We start from the raw sequence: 24,866 nt of genomic DNA on the forward strand, positions 1-24,866 counted from the left end.
TTCGACTGCAAAAGCAGCGCAGCCGAAAGCCAAAAACTGCAAACAAGTGACGAGGCTTGTTCCTATCCGTAAAATACATGCATTCCCATACAAACGGACAATTTATATGGAAAAGGGGTCATGGTTGAGGCTGCCAATAGTAGGAATTTAGCTTTTCGTTTTCACAAATGTCATTTCGTACCGGAAAATTGAAAAGGCACGAAATTCACGTAAAACAAAATTTAAAGGAATAGGGAAGTTTGAATAAAATGAACTGTAAATGGGTGGTAAAATAATATTGCAGAAAAAAAATTTAAAAAAGAAAAATCGTTCAATTAAATTTTAAGAGAAAAACAAATGATTTAATGAAAAATACGCCACGATCTTGTTCTAAGGGCCCATTCCTTTGTTAGGTACTCAAATGCATTAACAAAAACATTTTTGCGGGTCTTAGTCAATTAAACCATATTTAAAGACTTAAATACGATTTGAAATCTTTTCTGATTCAATTTAAATATTTGTTTTATCAACTCAAGATAACTATTTTTATTACTCATTTAATGAATCCTTGATTAACCTGAGGCTTTTAAACAAGAAACTAACTTTCGATTTAGGCTCAAATAATTAAATAATCAGATTACCAGAACTTATCAATGCTGCAGTCAAATTAAACCGACAGTTGACTTTCATCGAGTCTAAAACCATATAAAAGATATCAAATCATGGTATAACTTGTGAGTCATATGAAAAGGGGATTTTTTTGAATTTACAATAAGTGAAAATGAGAACAAAATATACAATAATGATCATCATTAATATTTATCTTGTACTTATGTGATCAGTCAATAGTCTACAAGGTAGATTTCTGGAAAATTAAATTTCTTTAAGAAAGGAATCAAAAATGAAGAAAATAAAAATATTATAAACCAATCTGATGGTCTAACTAAAGTATGTAACACCTCTTTCTAGAAAAAGTAACTTTGTTGTGGTATCTTAAGAAATCTGGGCGAAGAAACCATTTTAGATAACCATCTAATAAACATTAGAATAGTGTTCTAAGAGATCCAATACTTCCTTTTTAAACAAAAAACATCTAGCGATCAAAGAGTTCTTATAATAAATAGGAATAAGTATAATTCTCAACTCACCCTCCAGCTTCATGCCGACCTCGAGGCACTTCTGGAATCGGCAGTAGGGACACCGCTTGCGCTGCGTCTTGTCGATGTGGCACGATCGCTCCGCCACGCAGGTGTAGACCTTCTTGTTCTGCACGGTGCGCTTGAAGAAGCCCTTGCAGGACTCGCAGGTGAGCAGGCCGTAGTGGTAGCCGCTCACCTTGTCGCCGCACACGGGGCACAGCTCCTCGAACAGGTGCTTGAAGTCGATCACCTCGCCGCCGTGGCCCGGCGTTGCACTTGTGCCGCCCATCGGGTTGCCCGGCCCGGAGTTGCCGCCCGATCCGCCATTGTTGCCGGGGCCGCCGTTGCCCACGGAACCGGAGGACATGTGACCGGCATTCGGATTGTTATTATTGCCACTGGAACTGGCCGCCTGGGAGAGCAGCATGTAGCCACCGCCGGCGGAACTGCCGCCGGAGCTGCCATTGAGCAGGTTGCCACCGCCGCCGCCACCGCCTCCGCCGCTTTGCTGTGAATGCGAGGAGGTGGTGTCCTGATAGCCTGTCGGAAATATATACTGTGAATCGAAATTGTATATATACGAGTAGGATGAGGAGTTGAATTGATTGGCATTGTTGGCAATATTCTGTTGTTGCTGCTGGTAGTGTTCTTGTTGCTGCTGCTGCTGTTGTTGCTGCTGGTGTTGCTGCTGCTGCTGTTGTTGTTGCTGTTGCTGCTGCTGCGGTTGCTGGTGGTGATTGGTGTGGTGCTGCTGGTTGCCACTCCCACCGCCCCCCGCTAATTGCAGTGTATAGGCATTGTATTCGTGCTCGAATTTTGTTAGAACATGTGCATCATTATCGTTATTATTATTGTTGCTGCTGCTGCTGGTATTGTTGTTGTTGCTGCTGCCGCTGTTGTTGTTGTTGTTGCTACCGCTGGCATTGTTGTTGTTGTTGCCACTGACGGCCAAAGCAGGACTGGAGGGCTGCTGTTGCTGCTCCAGCTGCATGCTGAACGGCGATATGTTCAGCGACGATATAAACTGTACGGTCGCCTGTTGCTGATCCATTTCTAATAACATTTCATGTAAGTTTATTTCGGGTGAATTTAAGGCGAGAGGTTTTCCTTATCCTTTGTAAAGGCCAAAGAGTTTTACTTTGATATTTTATTTCCTGGACGGAAGTTTGAATTGTTTGTTGTGTTTGGTTGCTTTACTTTTTATATTACCAGCACTTGCGTTGGAGAGTTGGTTTAAATTTGGTAGTAAAATAGGTTAACATACGGTGGTCTGGTTTTTGCACTCAATTTTTGCAGATTTTTTATATGCAACATTGTTAAGGCCAATTGTTGAACAGAATGTTTGGAGTTCTGCCACAAATTGTGTTTGCTTGATTTCAATGGTGATCTTTAAAATGTATCATAATATCTTGACATATTTTATATATTTGTAACACAGTAATTTAATGTTGTTTTATTTGCTTTACAATTATTCTATTTTTTTTTCTTTCTTTACAAGAAATGTATTTTAAAAATGTTTTGGAATTGTTTGGTTCTTTAGAAGAAGTGTGTTTTAATTTGTTACATTAACAATTTCCTTTTTAAGAAAACTGTTCAACAAACTTGCTGTGTGATCTATAGGGTTTAATTTGCGTATGATATATTGGTTACCATTATTTCTTTAAAAGAAGTTCTGTTGTTTTGCTTCGAAGTTTTGCTTTAATTTTATTTAAATTGTTACTTTTTTTTTGCAGGTACTTTGACGAGGTGAGTGAGATAGATATATGTATGTTTATGTATATTTATACGTAGAGTAGACAGCAAAAAGGATGATTTGTTTATAAACTTTTGGTTGGTTTGCCTGGATAGAGGTAGGACTTTTTATATATATGTTAATATATATATATATATATATATATATATATATAGCTTGATTGTGTGCGTTGAATTGAAACGAGATGTATAAACACTTTTTTGGCTTTGCTTAGTATATTTTCACTTTTGTATTTTGATTGAAAGTGGGTCACGAATTTATTGCACTATATGTGGGAATCGGATTTTGTTGTTTAAACAATTTGCATTGCACGTACACACACGCATCCACTGAACACACACACTCTCACGAAACGCAGCAAGAGAACATAATCCTTGGGCTGTTCTGCTGGTGTGGGTGAGGTGCAATTTGATTTGACTTCAATTTACTTGTATTTGTATTTGTATTTGGTGCATGCAATTCGATTGCCTTTTTATCTATTTCGCAGTGGCTTTTTGTTTATTTTGATCGATATTTGGGTCACTCACACGCGCACATTTGTTGTTAACAATATTTCGTTAGGTGTAACGCTTTGTCATATGAGTGTGTGTTGTATATACCATGTATGATGTATATATATATGTGGATAGCTATGCGAAAAACACGACCAACATCAACCACGAATCTCGATTGACTAAACCCAAGTAAACGGCGAGGATACCGCAATACACTGCTCTGCCGACGTCGCTGCCTCAGCCGACGGCGATGTCGCGGCCGGCGTCACTCTCGCTCTCGGTCGGCCATTTCGGTTATTACGTATACGCTCGGTGGGTCGTTCGTTTATTCGCTCGTTTCACTTTCAACGGAGCTGAGAGCTTCTGGCTCTGTGGCTCTCTCTCTCCCTCTCTCTGAGCAGCGCTGCTTGGCTTGACTTAGTGCCCCCCTTTTTTTTGGGGCTTTGTATTTGCTGTTGAAACTCAAACTCAAACCCAAAAGCAAACCCAAACTGAAAGCGAAAGTGAAACTTTTTGGCATAGCTTTGAGCCACTGTACACCGCTGTACAGTGCAACAACAAAACGTCATTCTTTCGGATGTACAGTCATAGGAACAATAATAACAACGCACTTGTATTTTATTTTCATTGAACGCTATAGGTTTTTTTTTATTAAAATGTGACTTTTAAACAATGTATCTAAAAGCTTTGACAAAAAAATATTACTAAATCAAGAATTAAGTTTTCACCTTTCTGCTACTTAAATAATTAAATTTAATTATTAATGCACCAGCAATATTTAAATTATTTACTTGGCAATTTATTTTTTGGAAATAAAAGCAAGTCGTTTATACTTTTTTGTCATCCACTGTAACTATGGTATATCCGAACGAACGACATTATGAAAGCCTTTAAGCCTTAACTTTTCAAGTGGCTATTTTGTAATTTCTTACTCACTCAAATAAACTGGGAATTTTTTTTTGGGTCTCTTCTTCAGCAGTTTTTTGCCCGTTTTTTTTCTTTGAATTTTTTGGGTTTTGTTGCCACTGCAGCTGCTTGGTTTAGTCTCTTATTTTCTTCTTTCCGTTTTGTGTCTGTGTTTTGGTCTCAATTAGTTTGTGGGTTTCTCATTGTTGTTTTTGCTGGTTTTGTTGCATTTGTTCATGACACGGTTTTCATGTGGCGCGTTTTCGTTTCCTATTTCTATGTTTTTGTTATTGTTTCGCCTATTCATGTTTTTATTTAATAAGTATTGCTTAGGGCGTTATGATGGTTTAATATAAAGTTTATTTTGTCATTTGGGTTTCTTGGGGAATTCGTATTCGTATTTTTAAATACAGTTATTAAACTGCTGTGGGGAATTTTTGTTAACCTTATCTGTCATTCAGTTTGCTTATTTGCATATTTTGTAGTTCTTGTAGTAGTTTTATTTTATAAACAGTTCACTTAAAAGCCTTTAAGACTTCTTATTTGTTGTTGTTTTAATTTAATTGATTAAAGTGTTTTTTTCATTTTATTAACAATAATTTAAATTTTCTTTTAAATGTTAACCAAAGCTGACCTTTTTGCTGGTATTTTTTGGTTATTTAGTTGTATTACACTCCAAAGCTGATTTTTATGTTATCTCTTTTACAAATCTTCCTCGCTTCACCTTCCCAAAAAACAATTAGCGTTGCGTATACGTAATATTTTACGGCTAATTAACGTACCCCGACAAAACTTCGACTAAATCACTCATTAAGGCCAAATTTTAACAACTCTACGAACCCAAATAAGGACGCAAGCCCTGCGATGGAGAGACCATTAAAAGCAGAAACCCCAACGATTGCATAAGATAACGCCGAAAGGAGCATGAAACACATGCATATTATACCTACTATAAAATAAAACGTGGCCGGCAAAATAAACTTTCACTCCCCAGAGTCCGATGCCTGAAACCAAGTCCAAGACCGATTCCTTAACCTACCAAAAACGGAACTAAAGGCGAAGAAACGAAAAAAGAGTCCAACTGCCATTAAAATGCAACATTCATGAATCACAACAAACAAAAAATGCCGAAAATATAGTATAAAAAAATCAATCAAGGAGGAACGCGAAACATAGCGGGAAAAACCCAAAGAGCCAAGAAGAAAAGTGCATAAAATGCAGTTAAGAGGGAACTCTTAACAATGCCCACAAAAACGTGTCTGCGTCTCTCCCAAGTTTTCTGTTTGCGTAAAGGTAAAAAAAAAAACTTAAACACGTTTGTCACCTTAATTTAGGTTGGGGGGATTACAACATTTCAACGCTCAATTACCAAAGATGAAAGAAGACGCAACTTCGAGACAGAGACTCGGCTCAGTCTTCTCCTTCTGCTTCTTCTTCTTTGCTTCACAAAAACAACACCGATATGCTATATGTCGGTATAGTGATCTTACGAAATACCCAAACGCATTCAAAAGTTTACCCAAGAAAAAAGTACAGAAACAGAAAACAAAGATCTAAGGCAACTTTTCATTTCCTTCCCCAAAATAAAAAAAAAAAACAAAAAGAAAAAATGTTCGTGACCGTAGCCAACAAGACTTTGGATCTCTGATCATATGGACAGCAGGTAATGACAAAATACACACATACACGTGGCTGAAGGCACATACCTAGACACAGTTACGGTTGAAAAAATAGCAGTAAGGTTAAAAGTGGAGCACAAGGTGCAGTTAAAATCCAGTACTTAAACATTTTATTAATAAACTTTATTTTTATAACAATAATTTTTTTAGCATTGTTGTGATGAAGCAGATCAAGTTTGCTTTACTTTTTATTTAAGTCATATTTTGAAAAATCTTTGTCCCCAGAAAGTAGGCAATAATTTTAAAAACCTAGTACTGGGTACATTTTGGCTATAGCGTTCCTACTTTTTAAGAAAATGTGTTTAAGTTTAATTATATAGCTTATATAGTACATATAAGATTTTATAAACTTCATATTTTTTGGAACAATTGTTAGTTTATTATTAAATGGAATTTTTTTTAGTTTACTATTTTTTTAACCGCTGCTGTTTCACTCTCACTCTCGGTTTTGTTTGATTCATGCCAGCGCCAAACAGGTTTGTGTTTCAGTTTGAGTTTTTGGCTGATAGCGAAAGAGAGATACGAATGCGAGAGGAGCTCTACTTCTGCATCAGCAGCAACAGCAACAGCTCAGCTTCCACTTCGCTACTCCATTTAAATGGCTCCGTGTAACCGTTGCCCAAATATGTCCGTCTATATGTCTGTCTGTAGGATTGCCGTCTGTGTGTGTATTCACTACCCAAAAAACAAAAAGATCTGTTAACTCTTTTGGGTCCGTTGGCTGGCTGGCTGGCTGGCTGGCTGGCGGTGGTTCTCGTTTTGTTTCGTTTGCGTTAACGTTTGCCTTTTTGACTTGTGCGCATGCGCAATGACTTTTTCGACAGTTGTTTGTCAATCGCTGGCTGACGGAGTTTCAGTCTTGGCCCCATGCGACAGTGACTGCACAAAATGCCTCACTGTACAGTGGACACAGAGGGCGAAAATGTCAAAGGCTAAAATGGTTGGTCTTGTTTTAAAAACTGTATTCCGCTGACAGACCCGAAAAAAATTGCATTTAAATACCACAATTTATTTTTAGTTGTTTACATAAATCTACAATTTTTTAATGTTCAAGAAGAAAAAGTCTCATGAAGATAAATTATATAAAATACTTGAAATTTTCAAACAAAAAAATATTTCCCAGATGCATAGTTTCCTATTTTTAACTCGACGTTTTCATATCGAAATCGACATTTTTGTAAGCTGTATTTGCAGCACATTAAACTGCCCAAAAAATGTGCGCAAGCTCGCGCTTGACTGTCAAAACATAAGAAAACAAAACATTAAGCCAGCCCCCCAAAATTCCCCCTCATCTCCGTCGATTTGTCGCCTGCGCTGGTGGCACAAATGTTAATGTCGTGTGGTTGAAAAAAGCACAGCAAATTTTTCAACTGTTTTAACTGTCGGTTTCAACTGTATTCTTTTTTGTAATTTCGGGTTTTTTGAATCTTTTTCTATTTTGTTTATTTATTTACTTTTTTGCCATGACTGGACACCGATTGACGATTAACTGACGGAATGGCTGTGGGATTAACCGACTGTCGGTTAACTGCCTTCGTTTAATTTCATAATAAAACATTAAACGTATAAAATTTACTTGAAACGTGCACCGCATACGAAAAGTCACCAAAAATTGTCTCCAACTGTTGTTTCAACTGCATTTTATTTTTCTGCCTCTTTTCGAATTGTTTTTATTTTGGTCACTGAATCAGATTTGGAATCCGATTTGGATTGGGGTTTGCTGGTCATTTTGTGAGCCGTCGAAGGTTTTATTTATTTGTTTTTCTGCCGTTGTACGAGTTTTTACGCAATCTGCAGTTAATTTTCATTGGCTTAATTCTGAACAACTTTAAGAGGGAAAAAAAGGGGTGATTAAGGGGTGGCGGCTAGACGTTTTAATTTATTTTCCGATTGCCAAATGTAAAGTTTTTCGGCGACTTAAGGTACAAAGTTCGCGTTTTGTAAGCTGATTTGTTGGAAACACTGTATGTTATTGTCATAAGTTTTGGTTAAGTGTATATGGTCAAAGCTGCTTGACTTTTGGGTCGTAATGTACTAAGCATTATTGGCGGGATGATGTGGCAAGTGTGGGATTTTGGCTAATTGAGAAACCTTTTTGAACTTGCGGAATGGCTTTGTAATAAGTTAAAAAATTCATAATGGAATTTTAATTAGCTCTTGGAGTCTTGGGAAATAAAAATAATAATGTAACACCAATTTTTATGAATGAATGAAAAAGTTATATAAATCAATTTAAATTCAATAAAAAATACTCTTTTTCTATTCAATATACAAAATACATCAAATAATTTTGTTAAAAGTTACAAAAAAAAATAACGTTAGTCAAATATTTACTTTTATTTTTAACGAAGTATTTTTAATGAAACAAATTACTTAAAAATGTAGATAAATTATATATTTAAACTATTTTTATAGGTTACCAAAATTGGATAAAATTTACATCTGGAAAGTCCTTAATTTAGAAATCAGGGGTATTTTATTGAAAAAAAAATATTTTGATTGGAGAAGTTTGACTTCTCAACATAGAAAAATTCCAATTAAAAGCACATTCCCAGACATTTTGCCATCCGCGATCGCTTCTCCATCCGCCCCCACCTCTTTTGAACCCCATCGCAAACGCAACCTACAACCTTTTCAATTGCATTCAAAGACATACATATAAAAAAAGAAGGAAAAACGCCGCCCGCAAACAAATTTCAAATGAGGCAGGTCACTTATTTTATTTCGACGACGCACTGGGGGGAACAGGAACAGAAAACAAAACGAAAAACGAGTCGAAACAGAAACGTTTCTGCTCTGCCCCACTTCCTCCCCTTTTCCGCCCACCTTTCTTTTGTCATCTTCTTCTTCTTATTTCTTTGCGTTGTCGTCATCGCAAGCAAAACAAAAACACTAATACACACTCACCAGCTAAATTTAGAAAACACAAAATTTGTTCATACAAAAGTTGAAAAAAAAAAGATATAAGAAAAAAAAATGCAAAATAGAGAAACAAAATACTCGTCTTAACCTGAAACGAAACCTTGTAACATTTTTCTCCCAACTGCTTAATTGACAAGCCGGCAATGAGGAGGGGCGTTGGGGGTTAAAAGTGGGGCCAAGAGAGAGAGACTCTCTCTGTCGCTCTCTCTCTCACAGATCACTTTTGCTTTCAATATGAAATAATCGACTGAGGCAGCGGCAGCGAAGTTGACGTTGGCCGCGGCAGCATGAACAAGTTTCGCCCACAAGCGGGCGCTCTCACTGTTTCTCTATCTTGCTCTCTCAGCTTTTGGGGCCTGAATAATGTAATAAGTGAAAGTGTGTTGCTGTGTGTGTTTTTCTGTACGTTTGCATGTGTGTGTAGCGGCGTCGCTGCCGCAGTTGACCTACTTTTTTGTTGTACAGATTCAGGTCTATGTTAGAGAGATTAATTTCGATTTCGTTTTCGTTTCAGGCCTACATTTCTCCCCCTTCCCGACCTCCCTTATTTAAAGAGAGATAGGGCTATATGCCCCCTTTCTCTCTCTTTTTAAACCCCTGTTCGCTGTAATGGAAAACTGTTGCCATGTTGGTGTAGGTTGTTGTTTTTGAAACATAAAATAACAACAAATGCCTTAGGATAGGTTCCAAACTCTATTTATATTATATGTATTTTATGTGTGGGTCTGTTTCTAGTGTGCGCTTCAGTTTCGCTTTCTGTTTTTCATGTTAATGGGTCAATGGGAATTTTTGTGGGGCGTGTGTTGGGATCTCAAAAGAGCGGAAATCGGGCCTATACGTAAGCATGTGCGTTAGTGAGGGCTTGTTGGTACAGTGGGTCCTCACAAAAAATATCGTATAACTAATTAAAATATTTTTCCCAACTATTTATTTTCCAGTTCTTTTACATTTTCAAGACACCCGGTCATTTTTATAAACCCGAATTTTCGGTTCGTTACAATATTGATTATATTAAGTTAAAATCTAAAGAAATGTTTTTTTTATATATTTTCAGACTCTCAGCTAAATATTCAAATTAATGTAAAATTTGTTTTTCTATTAATATAAAATATAAAATTTTTAATTGAACTATTTTCTAAAACCTGATATAAGAAAATTGTAGTTTTATAACTCAATATTAAGCACGTTTGAAATGATTTTTTATTATAAAGTTACCTGGTGCCCACACGCGACATGTGTAACTATAACTAAAAGTATCGACCACTATCGAAAACAGTCTACGTAATAATTCACAATTTTTACCTGGATTTAAGTCAGTTGCTAGGTGGCGTAACTTTTGTATCCATAAATAAACGACTTAGGCTAAAAATTGTTTACGGTTGTTTATCGGTTTCCTTCGCTTTGGCTTTCCCCAGAAAGTAAAGAGAACGCTTATTGGTTGAGGTAGAGAAAAACAGCAACTTTTCGGCGGATTCATCCTAACCCACAAAATGTGAAAATGCCATAAATATACATCGCACCACCCACATTCCGTTTACAACATTACAATCGTTTTCATTTTGCTTTTCTTATCGAACGCTCCCCAAATAAAGGGAGAAAAGAAATGCGCTTGATTGACGAATAAACCCAATTAAAGGCGCGAATCTCAATTAAATTGAATATAAAGAAGTCGCCATAAAAAAGTAAACAATAAATAATAGCACAAGTAATGTGCAGTCCACAAGGCACAATTAAATAAAAATAAATCGCGAGAAGAAGAAACGATGACAGTGTGAAATGAGCAAACACAAAGGGGTGGGTGGGCGATGGGCGGTGGGTGGCAAAGGGGGAGGCACAATGAAAACAGCAAACATAGCAACAACGGCGATTACAACAACATGCCAGCGACTAAAGCAACAACAATCGAAAGCAGCAACAATAAGGGAAAAAAGGCACTAACAACACAACAGCAACGTTTTCTCTGCTGACGTCGCGTTAACGCTGCACAAAATATTATTCAAAAAACCTTGACACACTTTTCATATGCCGCGCATACACACAGACTCGCACAGATACAAAACACACACACACACAGACACAGATAGATTCGCCCAGGGACGGTTTCGACCGCAATTCGCCACTGCTTCTGCCACCGCTGCTGCTACTGCCGCTGTCTCTGCCGACGTCGCCGTCGACGCTCGTTGCTTGAGGAGGAGGTCAGCTTAATGTAGATTTGTATAATTGTGTATTTCTATATATAAATGTGTTTATACACTTTAAAAGTAGTCTCAAAATCCACATCTAAATAAATATTACAAAATATTAAATGTTAATATTAATCAGCTTGGTCGGGTATTCAAAAAATGGAACTAGTATTTTTGCATTTTGGTGTTCAGCATGATCAAATTTGATTGCTGATAAATCAAATAATACATAAAAAATTTCCATTTTTAAATTAATAAACCTAAAATGAGTCCAAAATCTTTAAATATTACAACATAGAAATTTTCTTACAGCTATTTTGCAATATAAATTATAGTAAAATACTTATTTACCGGAAAATTGGGGGAAAGAATCCTAACAGCGTTAAAAAAAATATTTAACTGAACTAAATTTAAATTTCAAATGAAAGACAGCCAAAACAGCCAGCAACAAAACGTAATATATTTTAAACGAATTTTTGAGTAGTGCACATTACAAAACTCTAATACACATTTAGTCAAAGTGCACTTTTCAATGCGCAATAAATTACGCATACCACCCGTTGACTCTACCTACCACCCTTTATCACACACTTTTTCTCTCGGTTGAACCTTCCAACAAATTTAATGAATTAACGCATTTAAATTATAAAATATTTAGTATTTAATGTGCTTCCTTTATTTTGCTTTATTTATTTCATTAGCTATTACTATATATATTATAGCAAATTTATAATGAGGTCATCCGAGTGTTGTTTCTTTTTTTTTTATATAGATCGCTGCAGTCGACGTTGACGTCGCTGTCTGCCGCTCCGATTCCTCTGTCTATCTTGTCTGTCATGTGGAATATCATCACAAATCGAAAATCGGCGGTAAAACAGGTGTGGCCCAATAATGTGGCTTTGGATTACCATGCTTTATTTATTTATTGTAATCAATCACTACGATAGGTTAATATGGAAGGAATTTTTATGGGGCCTTTTTGTTGATTGGGGCTAACATAAAAATTCTTTAGAGATCTTTGAGATTATCAATTGCTGATTATCTTAGAAATGACATCAATCTGGGCTCATTCAGTTTAGTTTTTATATTTTCATACAAATGTTTTAAATATAATTTGGTATTGAAGGTTAATGGTTAATAGAAAAAAAAATCAACAAAGTTTTTTGATATTTTAAATTAACGATATATTTTGCATATTAAAACAAACCACAATTGAAATCAAAGAAAGTTATACTGTCATACTGGTCGTATACGCTATTTTTTAGAACTCCATTTTTTTTCGTTACTATTTTGACCAAAAAAATTTTATTTATAACTCTAAATCATAATAAAAATATATGAAGATACCGAATTTATAAGTTTTGAAATTTCTTTTTTCCAGTAGTATACTATGTTTTATTAAAATGTAAGCAACGATTAAAACTCTTCTTGATATCCTGTTGACTTTCTAGTTACTTTCCCTTTTTTATGATGACTCGTCCCTTCCGTTTCTTCAATTCACAAATTCCCCTTTTACTCCTGTCTGTCTCAGTGGCATGATGACCACGTGCCAATAGGTGACTAATCCCCGCCTGGAATTTCAATTACATTAAACTGAAAAAGTCGCTGTAAATATTGCATTTTATTTTCGCGCCGTCTGTTGTTGATTTGTTCGATTTTATGGTACCGATTCGGTTCTTCTTCTTCGCCTTGTTTGTGCAAAAATAAAAAAAAATAAACAATAACAGAAAAAGAAAAAGAAACACATGCCGAACACAGAGACTGCAATTCATTTAAAACGTCGCCCGTCCCCCTTTGGCCGACGCCCCTGCCTCTCTGCTGTCGTTGCAGTTGACGAAGCTCAAAACTGGGTCACGAGGCCACAAAAACAATTGTAGCCAGCAAAAAGGGGGTTTTCGGCGAGGGGGCTGCTGCTTGGCGTCGGGTGTTTTTTCTGCTTAAAATGCAATGCGCGTTTTTAAGGTGGAGTGGAGGGGGTTGTGGCCCCAAAGCGAGGGTGTGTAGACGCTTTTTTGTGGGTGGGTTTTGGGTCCTCCAAGCCTCCTCCCGATGCGTAGAAACAAATAAGTTGCATTTGCTTAAAGGGGTGCCCAAAGGGGGCTGCAAAATAGAGAAGAGGGGGTGTGGCAGCTGTGGGACAGGACTCGTTTCTAGTTCGCAATTTGGGTCAGCCAAAAGAAACTCGACTAATTGAAAAAATACAATTTCAGACATGCATTTTTGTGGCACAAACTTATTAGTCTTGTGCACTAATTAAGTTGAGTAAATTTAAGTTTAAAAAGCTTAAATTAAAGAAGTATTTTTAAATATAATATTAAATTTTTCAGAAAAAAATTTAAAACAATTTGGTAGTTCAGTTTGTTTTAAAATCGTGTAAGCTTCTTTTCGAATATAAATTTATAAAGTATTTGAATTAAAGAATTCAAAAGTTATTTACAAAGTTTTTACTTTTCGTGATAATTTTAAAAATTATTCTAAATTTTAATTTTGAATTTTGCTTCAAAAACTGCTAAATTTATTTTTATCCAGCTAAAATTTTACTTGAAAAATATAAATACAGGTCACTCTTTGTTTTATATCTTATTATAATTATATAAGAGCTTGTCAAATACATTGTATGCTTTATTCAGTAAATAAATTTATTTAAATAGTTTGCATACATTATTATAAATGGTCACTCTAGTCAGCACGCCTTTTTGATCACAAAAATCAATAAATATGAAAAAAGGTGAACAAATAAAAAACTTGTTACAAAAAACTAAACATGATGGTCGGTGTAGAGGCGTCGTCTTTTATCTTTTAATCAAACATTTGTGTTTATTTTATTTGTCTTTTTTGTACATTGTCTGCATATATTAAAACTTTTTGAATTTATTAAAAATGCTTATAGACGGCATGTACATTATTATGAATATATATGTTTAATGTTAATTGTTTGACAGCAGCAAAAAGGAAAATCTGCCCAATTAGGCAGACATGAGTTGTATTTTTTTTCGTGTTATTGTTGTTGAATTTGGACTGCAGCCACCTTGAGCCTTAAACAACAATAATTAAACAAACCAACAATTTTACGTTAATTCACATTTGAATAGCGCGGCGTGCGTTGAAGTGTGTGTCTCTGATTTGCTTTTTCTTTATTGCTGCGGTTTTCATAAACATTGTTGCTGTTTTTTTTGCGGTTTTTGGGTTTTTGGCACACCAAAATCGTTGAGATTCCAATGCTGAGCAAGCCGAAAACAGATTTATGAATCGCAAAAATGCTAATATGCATACTATATAGTGAACATTCAATTTACTTTTTGAGCTTTAGGGTTTATTAAAAATTATAATAGGCAAGTGCGCCAAAAAGTAACATTGTGTTTTATTGATATTATTGAAAATAGCTTAAAATCTATTTTTCCTAAATTTTCTTTCTTAATTGGGTAATCAAATAATTGAGTGGTTTTTAAAACGTTGACAACGTTGACAATATACAACATAAAAAAATTCTTTTCAGGATTTCGGTTTTGTTTAAAAAAATTTATATTTACTTATGGTAGATCCTTGCTGACAGCAGTTATGACTGCTTTACAACACTTAAAAACATCAAAGGCGTTTTTATTGCATGAAATTACAAATTCGAAAAACCAAGTTCCGCAATATTTTCGGACGATAAAACGATATAATCTGTTTCATCTTGTAAATCCAAATAACAATAACAATAAATATTTACTTAAAATTTCCAAAACACAGCCGCAAGCGGCCACATAGAACCGATAAAAATGCCAAAACTATTTCTAAAGTTGTTTGGCAAAGGAACTGAAACTTTTATTTGGCTAAGCTAAATAAAAAAAAACCATGGAAAAGCAAGACGGGCAGCAAAAACAAAAATCGTTAAGATGGCTACTCAGAAATAACTAAAAAAAAAATCGAGAGGAAAATCGTATAAAGAAGCTTGAAAATATATAAAATAAAATTTGCTTCGTCTGGCGGCTGTCAAAAAACAAAAAAAAAAGTTAACTCGGCGCAGTCGCGCTGCCTCGTTGTTAGATATGGTGACCCACTAACCTACTTTTTCTGAAAACGTTGAAGCTTTTTACGTATATACAAACACACACATTTGCACGTATATTTTTTCTTTAGTGCTTCATTTTTTTTATTTTTGCTTTTTGATTAAAATTATATAAACAAAGTGGAAATATTCAACAACGCAATCGACACAGAAACAAAAAATAAAGAAGAAATAATGAAAATGAACAGAGAGAAGCGTATTACATGAGTGTGTGCGTGAGGAAAGAGCTCAGAAAGCTTTTTTTTGAAACGCAAAAACAAAACAAAAAAAATACAAAACCACAAACGAGAGATTCCCACAAAGAAAAAAAACATTTCACATAAAAAAAAAGCACACGCAATAACAATTCCCGCCCCACACGCACCGAAGCTTCCAACCACCCCCTCGCACCTCTCTCTCGCCCAATATTCTTCACCCCAAAACAAAAGAAAACAAAAACTATTTAATATTGAACCTAACCCAACAAAAAACGCTGAAAACGCTACAAAAACGAAACAAAAAAGCTCACGCACATTGTTATTATGCTTTCAGTCCCCCCACTCACTCTCTCTCTCTTTCTCTCTCCCTGTGTACCCGCCTCTTTCGCTGGCTACTGATATTTTTGGCAGCTTTTTTCAATGCGTAAAGGGCAACCACAAAAAACCTACACAGAAATTCTTAATGGTCGAAACTTTAAGTATACTCGCATTAATTTTTTGTATCGTAAAATGAAGATTAAAAACTTTTCTCGAAACTTAAAAACACATGGCCGTTTAAAAAACATTACAAAATATTTATATTTAAAATAAGAAAATATATTTCTTTAACATTATATCTGTATTTTTACATAGAAAAATTCACTTGAGACGTTTGTATAGAAACAAGTATTAAGCCAAAAATCACTTGATTATTTCAAACAACTAATATACATATATTAAAAGAATTCTAACAAAATAAAACGAATTTTATAGAAAATCACCTGTTTTCAACCCTTTACCAAAAATTATATACCCCTTACAAGAGTAATCCCGAAAAAAAAATGAAAAACAATCAACGGTGTGAAGCATTCACGATCGTTTGCGCAATTTTGCTCATTCATCGCACGCACTTTCGTTTTTTTGGGTTTTTTTTTTTGTTGTTTTATTTTGTATTTTGAAATACTTTTTGGTTATATTTCGTTGTTGTTGTTGTCGGCTCTGAATACGTTTTTCCAATCAATTTCATCAATTTACGTTAAGTTTTTACTTCGGTTTCGATTTTGTCAGGGAAAGTCCCATTGTTTCCAACGCCATATGGTTGAATTTGGCAGAGCTGGAAGTGAATACGGAATGGGTTAAGTGTGTGACCCATTTCAAGAGGTTTTTCAGGGGTTTTATCAACCACCATATAATTTTTTGTAGGTTGGTTCTGTTTATCACATTTTCCGTTAAAACACACATTTATTCGATGTTATGCAATAACGTCATTATGACGCAAAGCAGTATCTATGTTATTTAATGCCTGTTTTTTCAATTCAATAATTCTTTGTATATTTTCATTTATGTTGATACTAATAGCTTAACTTAATTAAAATGAATCAAAATTTAAAAAAAAATGTAGCATATTATTTTGTAGTCTCTCTACAAAATGTGTCTTGATCAAATCAAATTGAAAAATCTTTTTCAAGTAAACAAATAATTCAAATACAATTAATGTTTGCTTAATTTGTATGGTTTATTTTTTCTTACATCCTTTCACTGAAGTAAAACTGAAATGAATAATTCCTAGTTTTCCAATATTGTCCATTAATATTGTTGCTTAATTTTTTTTTTAACCCAATCCAATCCTTTCACTTTTACCTTTTTTTTTCATTATCTAGTTCTATAGCTTTGATAGCGTTTCCGCAAACTTTTATTGTATCCTGTTAAACTGTTCTGTGCTGGTTCACTCGAAGTGTTATCCTTTTCCCGGCGATTCATCTCGTTTACCCAATCCACTGCATTTTCTTCCACTATTTCCTCTCCATTCTAGTCGTTTGCCGCCATCGATAGGTAAGTCCTCCCATTGCGAGGAGTATATGTTCAGGGATATAGAAACATATGTACTTATATGTAAGCATGCACCACCCACTGAGAACCTATTTTACCACCCATCAGTCACACGCAGCTGTAGCCATGTACTAGATTTGTACATACTTCCATAATGTATACTTTATATAAAAACGTTCAGATAGAGAGAGAAAGATAGAGGGCGAGTGAGGGAGAGGGGTTGAGAGAGCACTCGGCTTGAACCGATGACGGCGACGACTCTTGGCTGGTTTGGTAATCAAATCTAGGTGACCCAAATTGCAGTGACCTAGTTTTCACAAAAGGGGGCGGGGCGGCACGGGGCTAGTTGAATTTGCCACCCAACATCAAATAAGAAAAACAACTGCACCGAAATGTGTCCTTTGAGATTGAGTTTTGATGGAACCGCTACCTTAAATTTAAACCACAAACTTTTAACTCACATCTAAAGCCGAAATGTAAAGTTTTTGCTAGTCTTTAAAGGTTGTATTTTGTGGTTTTTTCTTTTCCTTTTATCTTCTCATATAAAACTTATATTTCGGCAAGTCATAAAGCCAACCGCCGTTGAAATGTTTCTTTATTATTTTAGTGTGCTTGTGCATTGCAATGTTAATTCAAGTGAAGGACAAATAAAATGCAAGTTGACAATGGAGCGGGATGACGAATGACAATGCGATGGTGTCAACAGCTTTGTGTTAAAGTTAAACGGTGTCAAAACTAATTAATTTCCTTAGCAAGTGAAGGATTATGCAACTGACTGATTGGCTTACACATAAACCAAGAATTTTAATCAACTTCTTAATAATGTGCCCATCTGCCTTTTTTTTTTAGTAAATTTCAGTCTGCGTAACAAAACGTGGATAGATAATGCGTTACTTTTATTTTTAAAGAAAAATATTTTCCTTATCAGTTAATGTTGAGGCAAAAAATATTACATAATTCCAAAGCATAAACAATTAATCTATTTAAATTAAACTTACATGATAACAAATTTACTATAATATTTGGTAACTAATATAAAATAAATTCACAATTATTAATTGTTATTAAACTAATGCTTAGCACATATTTAGTTTAAAATATTAATATTTTCAACAATTTCAAGACCAAATCGGAAAGGTCGAATATAAGTCAATATACTCCCTTAATCACGCATATTTCCAACTTTCATTCTTCTACCCGAATCAACATTTATTACAATTCGTACTCATTCAATTAATTCCACTTTGCACAACAGGCAAATTGGGTGCCAAATACACATACATAAAAATTATTTTTACAAAAAGTTAAAACGAAATAGAAATTGGTTTCGAAATCAAAAGCACCAGAAGCGAAAAAATTTACGCAATTTAGTAGTCGTTAGTGTATGCGATGTCTGTACATGAAAACAATAAATATACGCATACAAGCGAGCAGATAGGCTGAACAAATTATGTAAGTTCACGTGAAAAGCAACAACACAAGATACAGAAAATATACTCAAATAATATACAAAAACGGTTAAAAACGGTTTCAATGTCTGTTTTATTTTATGTTTTCCACTGTTTTCTGTTTGCCTAGCTGCAATTATTATTACAATGTTATATGGCTGCCATGATCTAAATTTCCCAACTAATTATTGCGACAAAATGCCAGACAGCAAGGAGGATTTGTGCGATATGCAAAATGCGTATGAGTAATATTAGTTGTTTTTTTTAATGGACAGCGGCGTTCAAAAAAATAGTAATAGTCATTTTAAAACAGATTTATTAATATATATTTGTTTTCGGTGGCTTATATTTATTATAATTTAATATTAAAATGTATTCAAATAAAAATTAAAAATATTGTTTTACTATTATAATCACATTAAAAATGTCTTTAAACGTATTTTTATTTGATTAATACCAATACCGCTACTAACTTGACCGCCAATATACAATAATGCTCGTATCACCATGTTTTCTTAAATCCAAATACGCACTCCATCTCGCTCTGGCAAACGTCCACATTTTCGGTCATGTGTGCGCAGGAGCGAGACAAAAACTTGGCCAAGTGCAGTAGGCCATGCAAATAGTCAAAGTGGGTCAAAAAGTGGCTATCAAAAGCTATATCAACATCAACTATGGCTGCCATTAAAACCGAAAGCTCAAGCTTGCTTCGTTTCTTCTTCGGGTTTTTATTCGTATCAACACGAATTGTAAGCAAATTATAAAAATAAATAAAAACGAAACGCACTTCCCCCACCACCACCAACCAAAAAAAAAATATTTCTTGTTTATTTAAATATGAAAAGAGTGACAACACAAACAGCAACAACAAGGAGCATAAGAAATATGGTTACATCATAGCGACATATGGCTGAGGTGTAAATTATTTCATTATTTGCTGTAACAATTTTTATTTTTATATTGGCTTAAAGGCCTGAGGCTTGATTACGAAATTTTGGAAGTGTGTTTAAATGGGTTTTATATGTATGGCCTTGATGACATGTATTTCGGTGTTGCCACGTGTTTATTTACTTTTATTAATATATCATGCTAGTTATATATAAAAAGAAGAGTTTGTAAATAAAATACAATTCAGATAATTGGTTGGTTTTACAAAAAATGGGATTAAATCGAGGAATTAACAAAAAACTGTATGCAAACTGTATGTATGTTAATTAAGTTTATTTTGATAATATTGTTCTTTAATTACACAAAGCAAAATAGTAAAAATTCGTTTGAAGTTGATAGTGTTTTGTGTCCTTATCATTGAATACATTGTCAATTTCTCAATTAAGAGCATTAAAACTTTTTATTAACATTTAAAAACGATTTTTTTTAAGAACGGATTTTATTTTTAAGTACATATGTATGTACATACATCCAAATCCCATTAATTCGATGATATTTTGTACTATTTTATTTGCTTAGCTATTCAAAATGAAAAAACGCTTCGAGTACATCCTCTGCCACTTCTCTTTAAGCTTAAAACTGAAAGGGAATTTCCAGGTCCAAAACAGACTCTTGAGTAATAAGCCTCACCAGAGTAATTACAGCATTTGAAAACATTTAAGTTTGCAACTACAGGGAAAAATCATAAATAATAAAAATTGCTGCATAAATAACTTCATTGTCTCTTTCATGCTTACTAAATTACCAGAGGTGAAAAAAAAAAAACAAAATAAGCAAAAATAAGCCAAGACCTGCCGCAACAATTTCAAAAAGCAAAGTGAGCTAAAAGTACATAAATAAAAATGCAAATAAAAGTATATGTAAGAGGGAAAAGGGAAGTGTCAACAAAAAGCACAATGGACAGCAGAATTGTTTTTCGAATTAAATAATGAAACAAAAATGCAACTGATAAGGTGGAAGTGATAAGGGTAAATTGTTATGTGCCTCTTTTTATTTCTGTACAAGCGAGCGCTTATCTGTAAAAGTGCGTTTTGCGTTCCATTTACCTAAACTGCAAACAGTTGTTCTCGTTTTACTTGATGACTCTCTTTTCTTGTTTTTCTTTTTGAAATTTGTCTGCTTTTATTTTTTTTTCTTTCGGAATTTTGTATTTTTCTCTTATATTCGTGTGAGCTTTGTAGCGAAAAGCTCACATGAGTTTTTTATTTGTTTTAGTTTGCATTTGCCCTGCATGCTGTTTCTGATAAGCTTTTTCAGTTTTTTTTTTTACCGGGGGTATATTTTTTTTTATTTTTTCTGTATCTGATTCGAAGTCTGTATTTTGCTATCTTACCTTGCTATCTTTTGTGTTTGAGGATCATTTTAAGTTTCAGTTTTTTTTGCTCGCTTTTTTTGCAGTTGGCGCCACTCAACTATGCACATCCACACACTCTACACCCAGAATGCACACACACATGTGCAAACTGCAAAAGCTCACGGCGACCGGCAAAAGCTTTAAGATTTGCCATAGTATGCGGGCTCTTTATCTACGCTTGTGGGTTTGTGTGCGTGCGGTGGAGTGTGCGTGTGTTGGTGAGACGGCCGCCTGCAAAGCAAATTTTAACATTTTTTTTTTCAAGAATAAACTATTTGCGCGTGTAGTTGTGACTGGAAGATTAAAAAATCGGTTCAACTTGGACGATTTCTGATTGCGCTGCGTGTGGTCTTTTAGGGGAAATAAGGGATAGAGACCAAATTAATATTAAGTAAAAAAAGGGGGAGAATGCAAACTTATACATTTTTTGAATTTTTCAAACTTTTATCGACCTTTTGAAGTTTTATCTGCTTATATGCAAGCTAGTCTGTTTGTTTTAAATCAAACTTTTACAGCAGTCTTCTTGTTATATATTTTTCCAGTATAAACAAAAATATACTTTAAGTTATTAAACATTCGATTGCTAAAAATACAAAAGGGCCTTTTGGAACTTCCAAATCAATATAAAAGCAGCATTTATCCAAAAAATGTTAGATGTGTTAGCCGAAAATCCCAAAGCTAGTTGAGCAAATACCCACTACGCTAACTTATCACTTTTAAACATTTCTGATATCAAACCAATATTTTTTTTAGATCGTAATCAATTTGTTTGTTCAATTGACTGCAATAATAGTTAAACAAATAGTTAAATAAGTGTGATCCAAGGCTAAGAACAGTAGACCTCTAAAATGTAGGTTAAGTATTATTTTTACTTTTCCGCCGCATAATTATTTATTGATACTCAAACTGACACATGACGTATACGTAATACGAAAAAGACGAAATTACGTATACGCGGTGATAAGCAAAGATAAGAGTCGAGTTGTACAAGTATCTCTGCTATGCAATGACCACTCCAACCCGCTTTCAATATCTGTGGTAAATTAACAGCGCAATTTCAAGAAATAAGAACTGATAGTAAAATATGAACCGAATCGAACAAGTTGCATTACCAACAAATTCTGGCAATAAATAACAGACTGATGACTATAAAACAAATTTGACTTAAATACAAACCAAAAAAAAAACATTTCACAAAACAAAATCATAAAATGAAGGTAAAAAATTATTTTTAGTAATAAATTTTACCCTCGCAGATCGCCAAATTCCGATTCACTCATGTTTAAACGTCGAATACTTGTAAATTGAAAACCTAGTAATCAACATTTAGATAGTTTCCATATATGGTTGTTTTATATAATAATCCGAGTCTTACAGTACAACACTAAAGTATTATATTATGAATACCACTTAAAACATAATTTGAAGAACCAATCATAAATTAAATTAAAAGTAGACTACCCCGAAAAAATAACAATTAAATGAATAAATACAAAGAAAATAGAATGCAACTAGGTCAGGGTGCAAGTGCGAAAGAGACACACGGGCGGATGAGCAAGTGAGATGGCTAGAGAAAATGAGAATCAACTTGTGCAGCGCAGAAAGGAAAAATCAATGCGCATTCTCTGTTTGTTTTTCTTACCCACTCTCTCTCTCTCTCTCTCTCTCCCTATCTCTTTCTGCATCTCTCGCTGCACAAATCCCACCCATTCCCCCACCCATTTGGCATTGCAAAATTAGTGCAAAGCAGCGCTGCCGGCGTCGGCAGAATCGCAAACAGTGAATGTGGCACAGGGTCAACTGGCGACCCATTAGCACACTTTTCCACGGGGGGGCGTTAGGGGGCTTGGGGGAGTGGCAGTGTTACTATATAGTTATAGGAGCCAGACGCCCCAGACATTGCGAGAGTGCGAGACTCACTCTCAATGGCATTTGCCTTTTTTCTCGAGCTAAGGTTAACAACAATAAAATGGTCAAAGCGACGCAGTAACAATAACAGCATTAAATAGCAACAACAACAAAATAACATTTTCCATTTGCATCATCAAACAAATGAAAAATAGTTGCAGCAACAATGGAAAATAATTTTATTATTCAAGATTAAGGGAATGAATTAATATTAAAAGAATTTAAGCCCACCAGAAAATTATTCACATACAAAAATGATTTATTAAGCATTTTTTCGGTTTTTTTTTTTTTTATCTCATTATCAACTCAATTTTTAAGAGGTAAAGTAAGTTTATTTTAGTTTCAAGCTGTCACAAAAAAAAAATAAACATTACCCACATCAAAAAAATGATTATATAACAAGTACACCTAAGCTCTTTTTAGAAATCACACAACAAATAAAATAAATATCTTGAAATAAACAAAAACCTCTTATTTATGTTTCTTTTTTCTTTAATAAAAGCCAAGTTGTATAATATAAAATTTTTAAGTTAAATTTCTTATCCAGTTATTGGATTAGTTATAGTTTTAGATAATTAAAGTTATATTTAAACCTTGAAAAAGTTAACTTGAAAATATATAGACTCTTCGATGAAACAATGCCCTGTTTTCAATGTAGGCCCTGAGGGGTTCAACGATTCTAAATGGTATGAAACCTTACTAGTCAAACAATTTCACACAAATAAAACAGAGGTTTTTTTTAAAGAAAAACACATTCCTCTAAAAACCGACTAATAAGCCAATTACTATGCACTTAGTTAAACAATTTGCAAACAAAACTAAGTGCCTACACCCTCGGAACCTCCCTCTTCGATTACCTGTTTTAATTGCTTACATTATCATTATTATTGTTCAGTTTGTTACACTACAATGATTCGGTTTGGGTTTGGGTTTTGGTTTATTTTTGTTCTTAAGGGCTAGAGCCCGACTCTATTAAACCAAACTCGATATTTTTCAATGTTCCATCCTTGATTGCATTTACAAGATTTCTGTTTTCTGATCGCTCGACTAAGCCTTATTCTTTGAGTATCGGTGTGCTTAGTTTAGGTTCAATTACCAATTTGCGGTTTGCTTGCCCATGGCAAATCGTGAGAAAGAATTAGAATTCAAAGCAAGTGTGAATGACCAATGTGGAGGATAGAATGTGAGGGATTTTCTACTTGCTTCATATAATTGTTTACTAATTACAAGTAATATTATTTTAGAGACCAGACGATTGGCAATTAGTTCATAAATAAATTATTTTCTCAAATAAATTGGAAACTATAAAAATATAAAATATATTAATAAGTCGTAAATAAAAATTCAAAATACAAAATAAGATCGGATCACAATAATTAAAAAATTCGAAACATTCTAGTTTCACAGTCTTATATTAAAAACTGATTCATAGGACAAGTATAAAAATATATGTTAAAATGGTTAGGTGACAGGTGAATTTTAAATGGGAAAGTACCAGTTTCAATCAGATTTTTGCATATCGTATTACACTTAAACCCATTCTTTTGCCTTTGCCATTTTCTCCTGACCTTTTTACGAGCTTAAGGTGATTTTTAAAACCTTAAACCAGGTTAATCTATGTATATTTCGCTTTGCTCCATTTAAATCTTTAAGCATTGTGCAATGCCAAACATTACGCCATTTTCACCAAATCCTTTTTCAAAGTCAAGCCCAGTCGCAGCCACAAAACAACCACAAGGTTGCAGCTTAAATCAGACGTGGCAGACATAATTTGCATATAGAACAACCTTGAACACCCAAGGACTCTCCGGGGGTGGTGGACTTGTCCTTGGTACACAGGCCGCTACAACGAATGGCGACAGCCTTCGCATCGACGCAATGACCTTGAAATGCATTCAACGCTAGAACCAGTGCATATATATATATATATATATATATATATATATATGTTATCCACACACATATAAGCTATAAAGCTATATGCTATACGATGCAGTCAATGTCGTGCCCCAATTTGCCGCTGCTATTTCGTTTTCTTTTTGTGCATTTTTCAAAATGCAACAAGCTGCTAGCTGACTTTGACCCATTTAAATCCT

The 24,866-nt window shown here is 34.4% G+C and overlaps 1 protein-coding gene across 1 annotated transcript in view; it reads right to left on the reverse strand.

The window, feature by feature from the left end:
• The window catches only part of LOC128257584 (nuclear hormone receptor FTZ-F1), a 42,863-nt gene that overhangs the window by 11,871 nt on the left and 6,126 nt on the right, over positions 1–24,866 (reverse strand). Inside the window, 1 exon segment of the mRNA XM_052988651.1 lies at positions 1,128–1,658. Coding sequence (XP_052844611.1) covers positions 1,128–1,658 — 531 coding nt within the window.

This window comes from Drosophila gunungcola (assembly GCF_025200985.1).
Source record: "Drosophila gunungcola strain Sukarami chromosome 3L unlocalized genomic scaffold, Dgunungcola_SK_2 000002F, whole genome shotgun sequence".
Classification (NCBI taxonomy): domain Eukaryota; kingdom Metazoa; phylum Arthropoda; class Insecta; order Diptera; family Drosophilidae; genus Drosophila; species Drosophila gunungcola.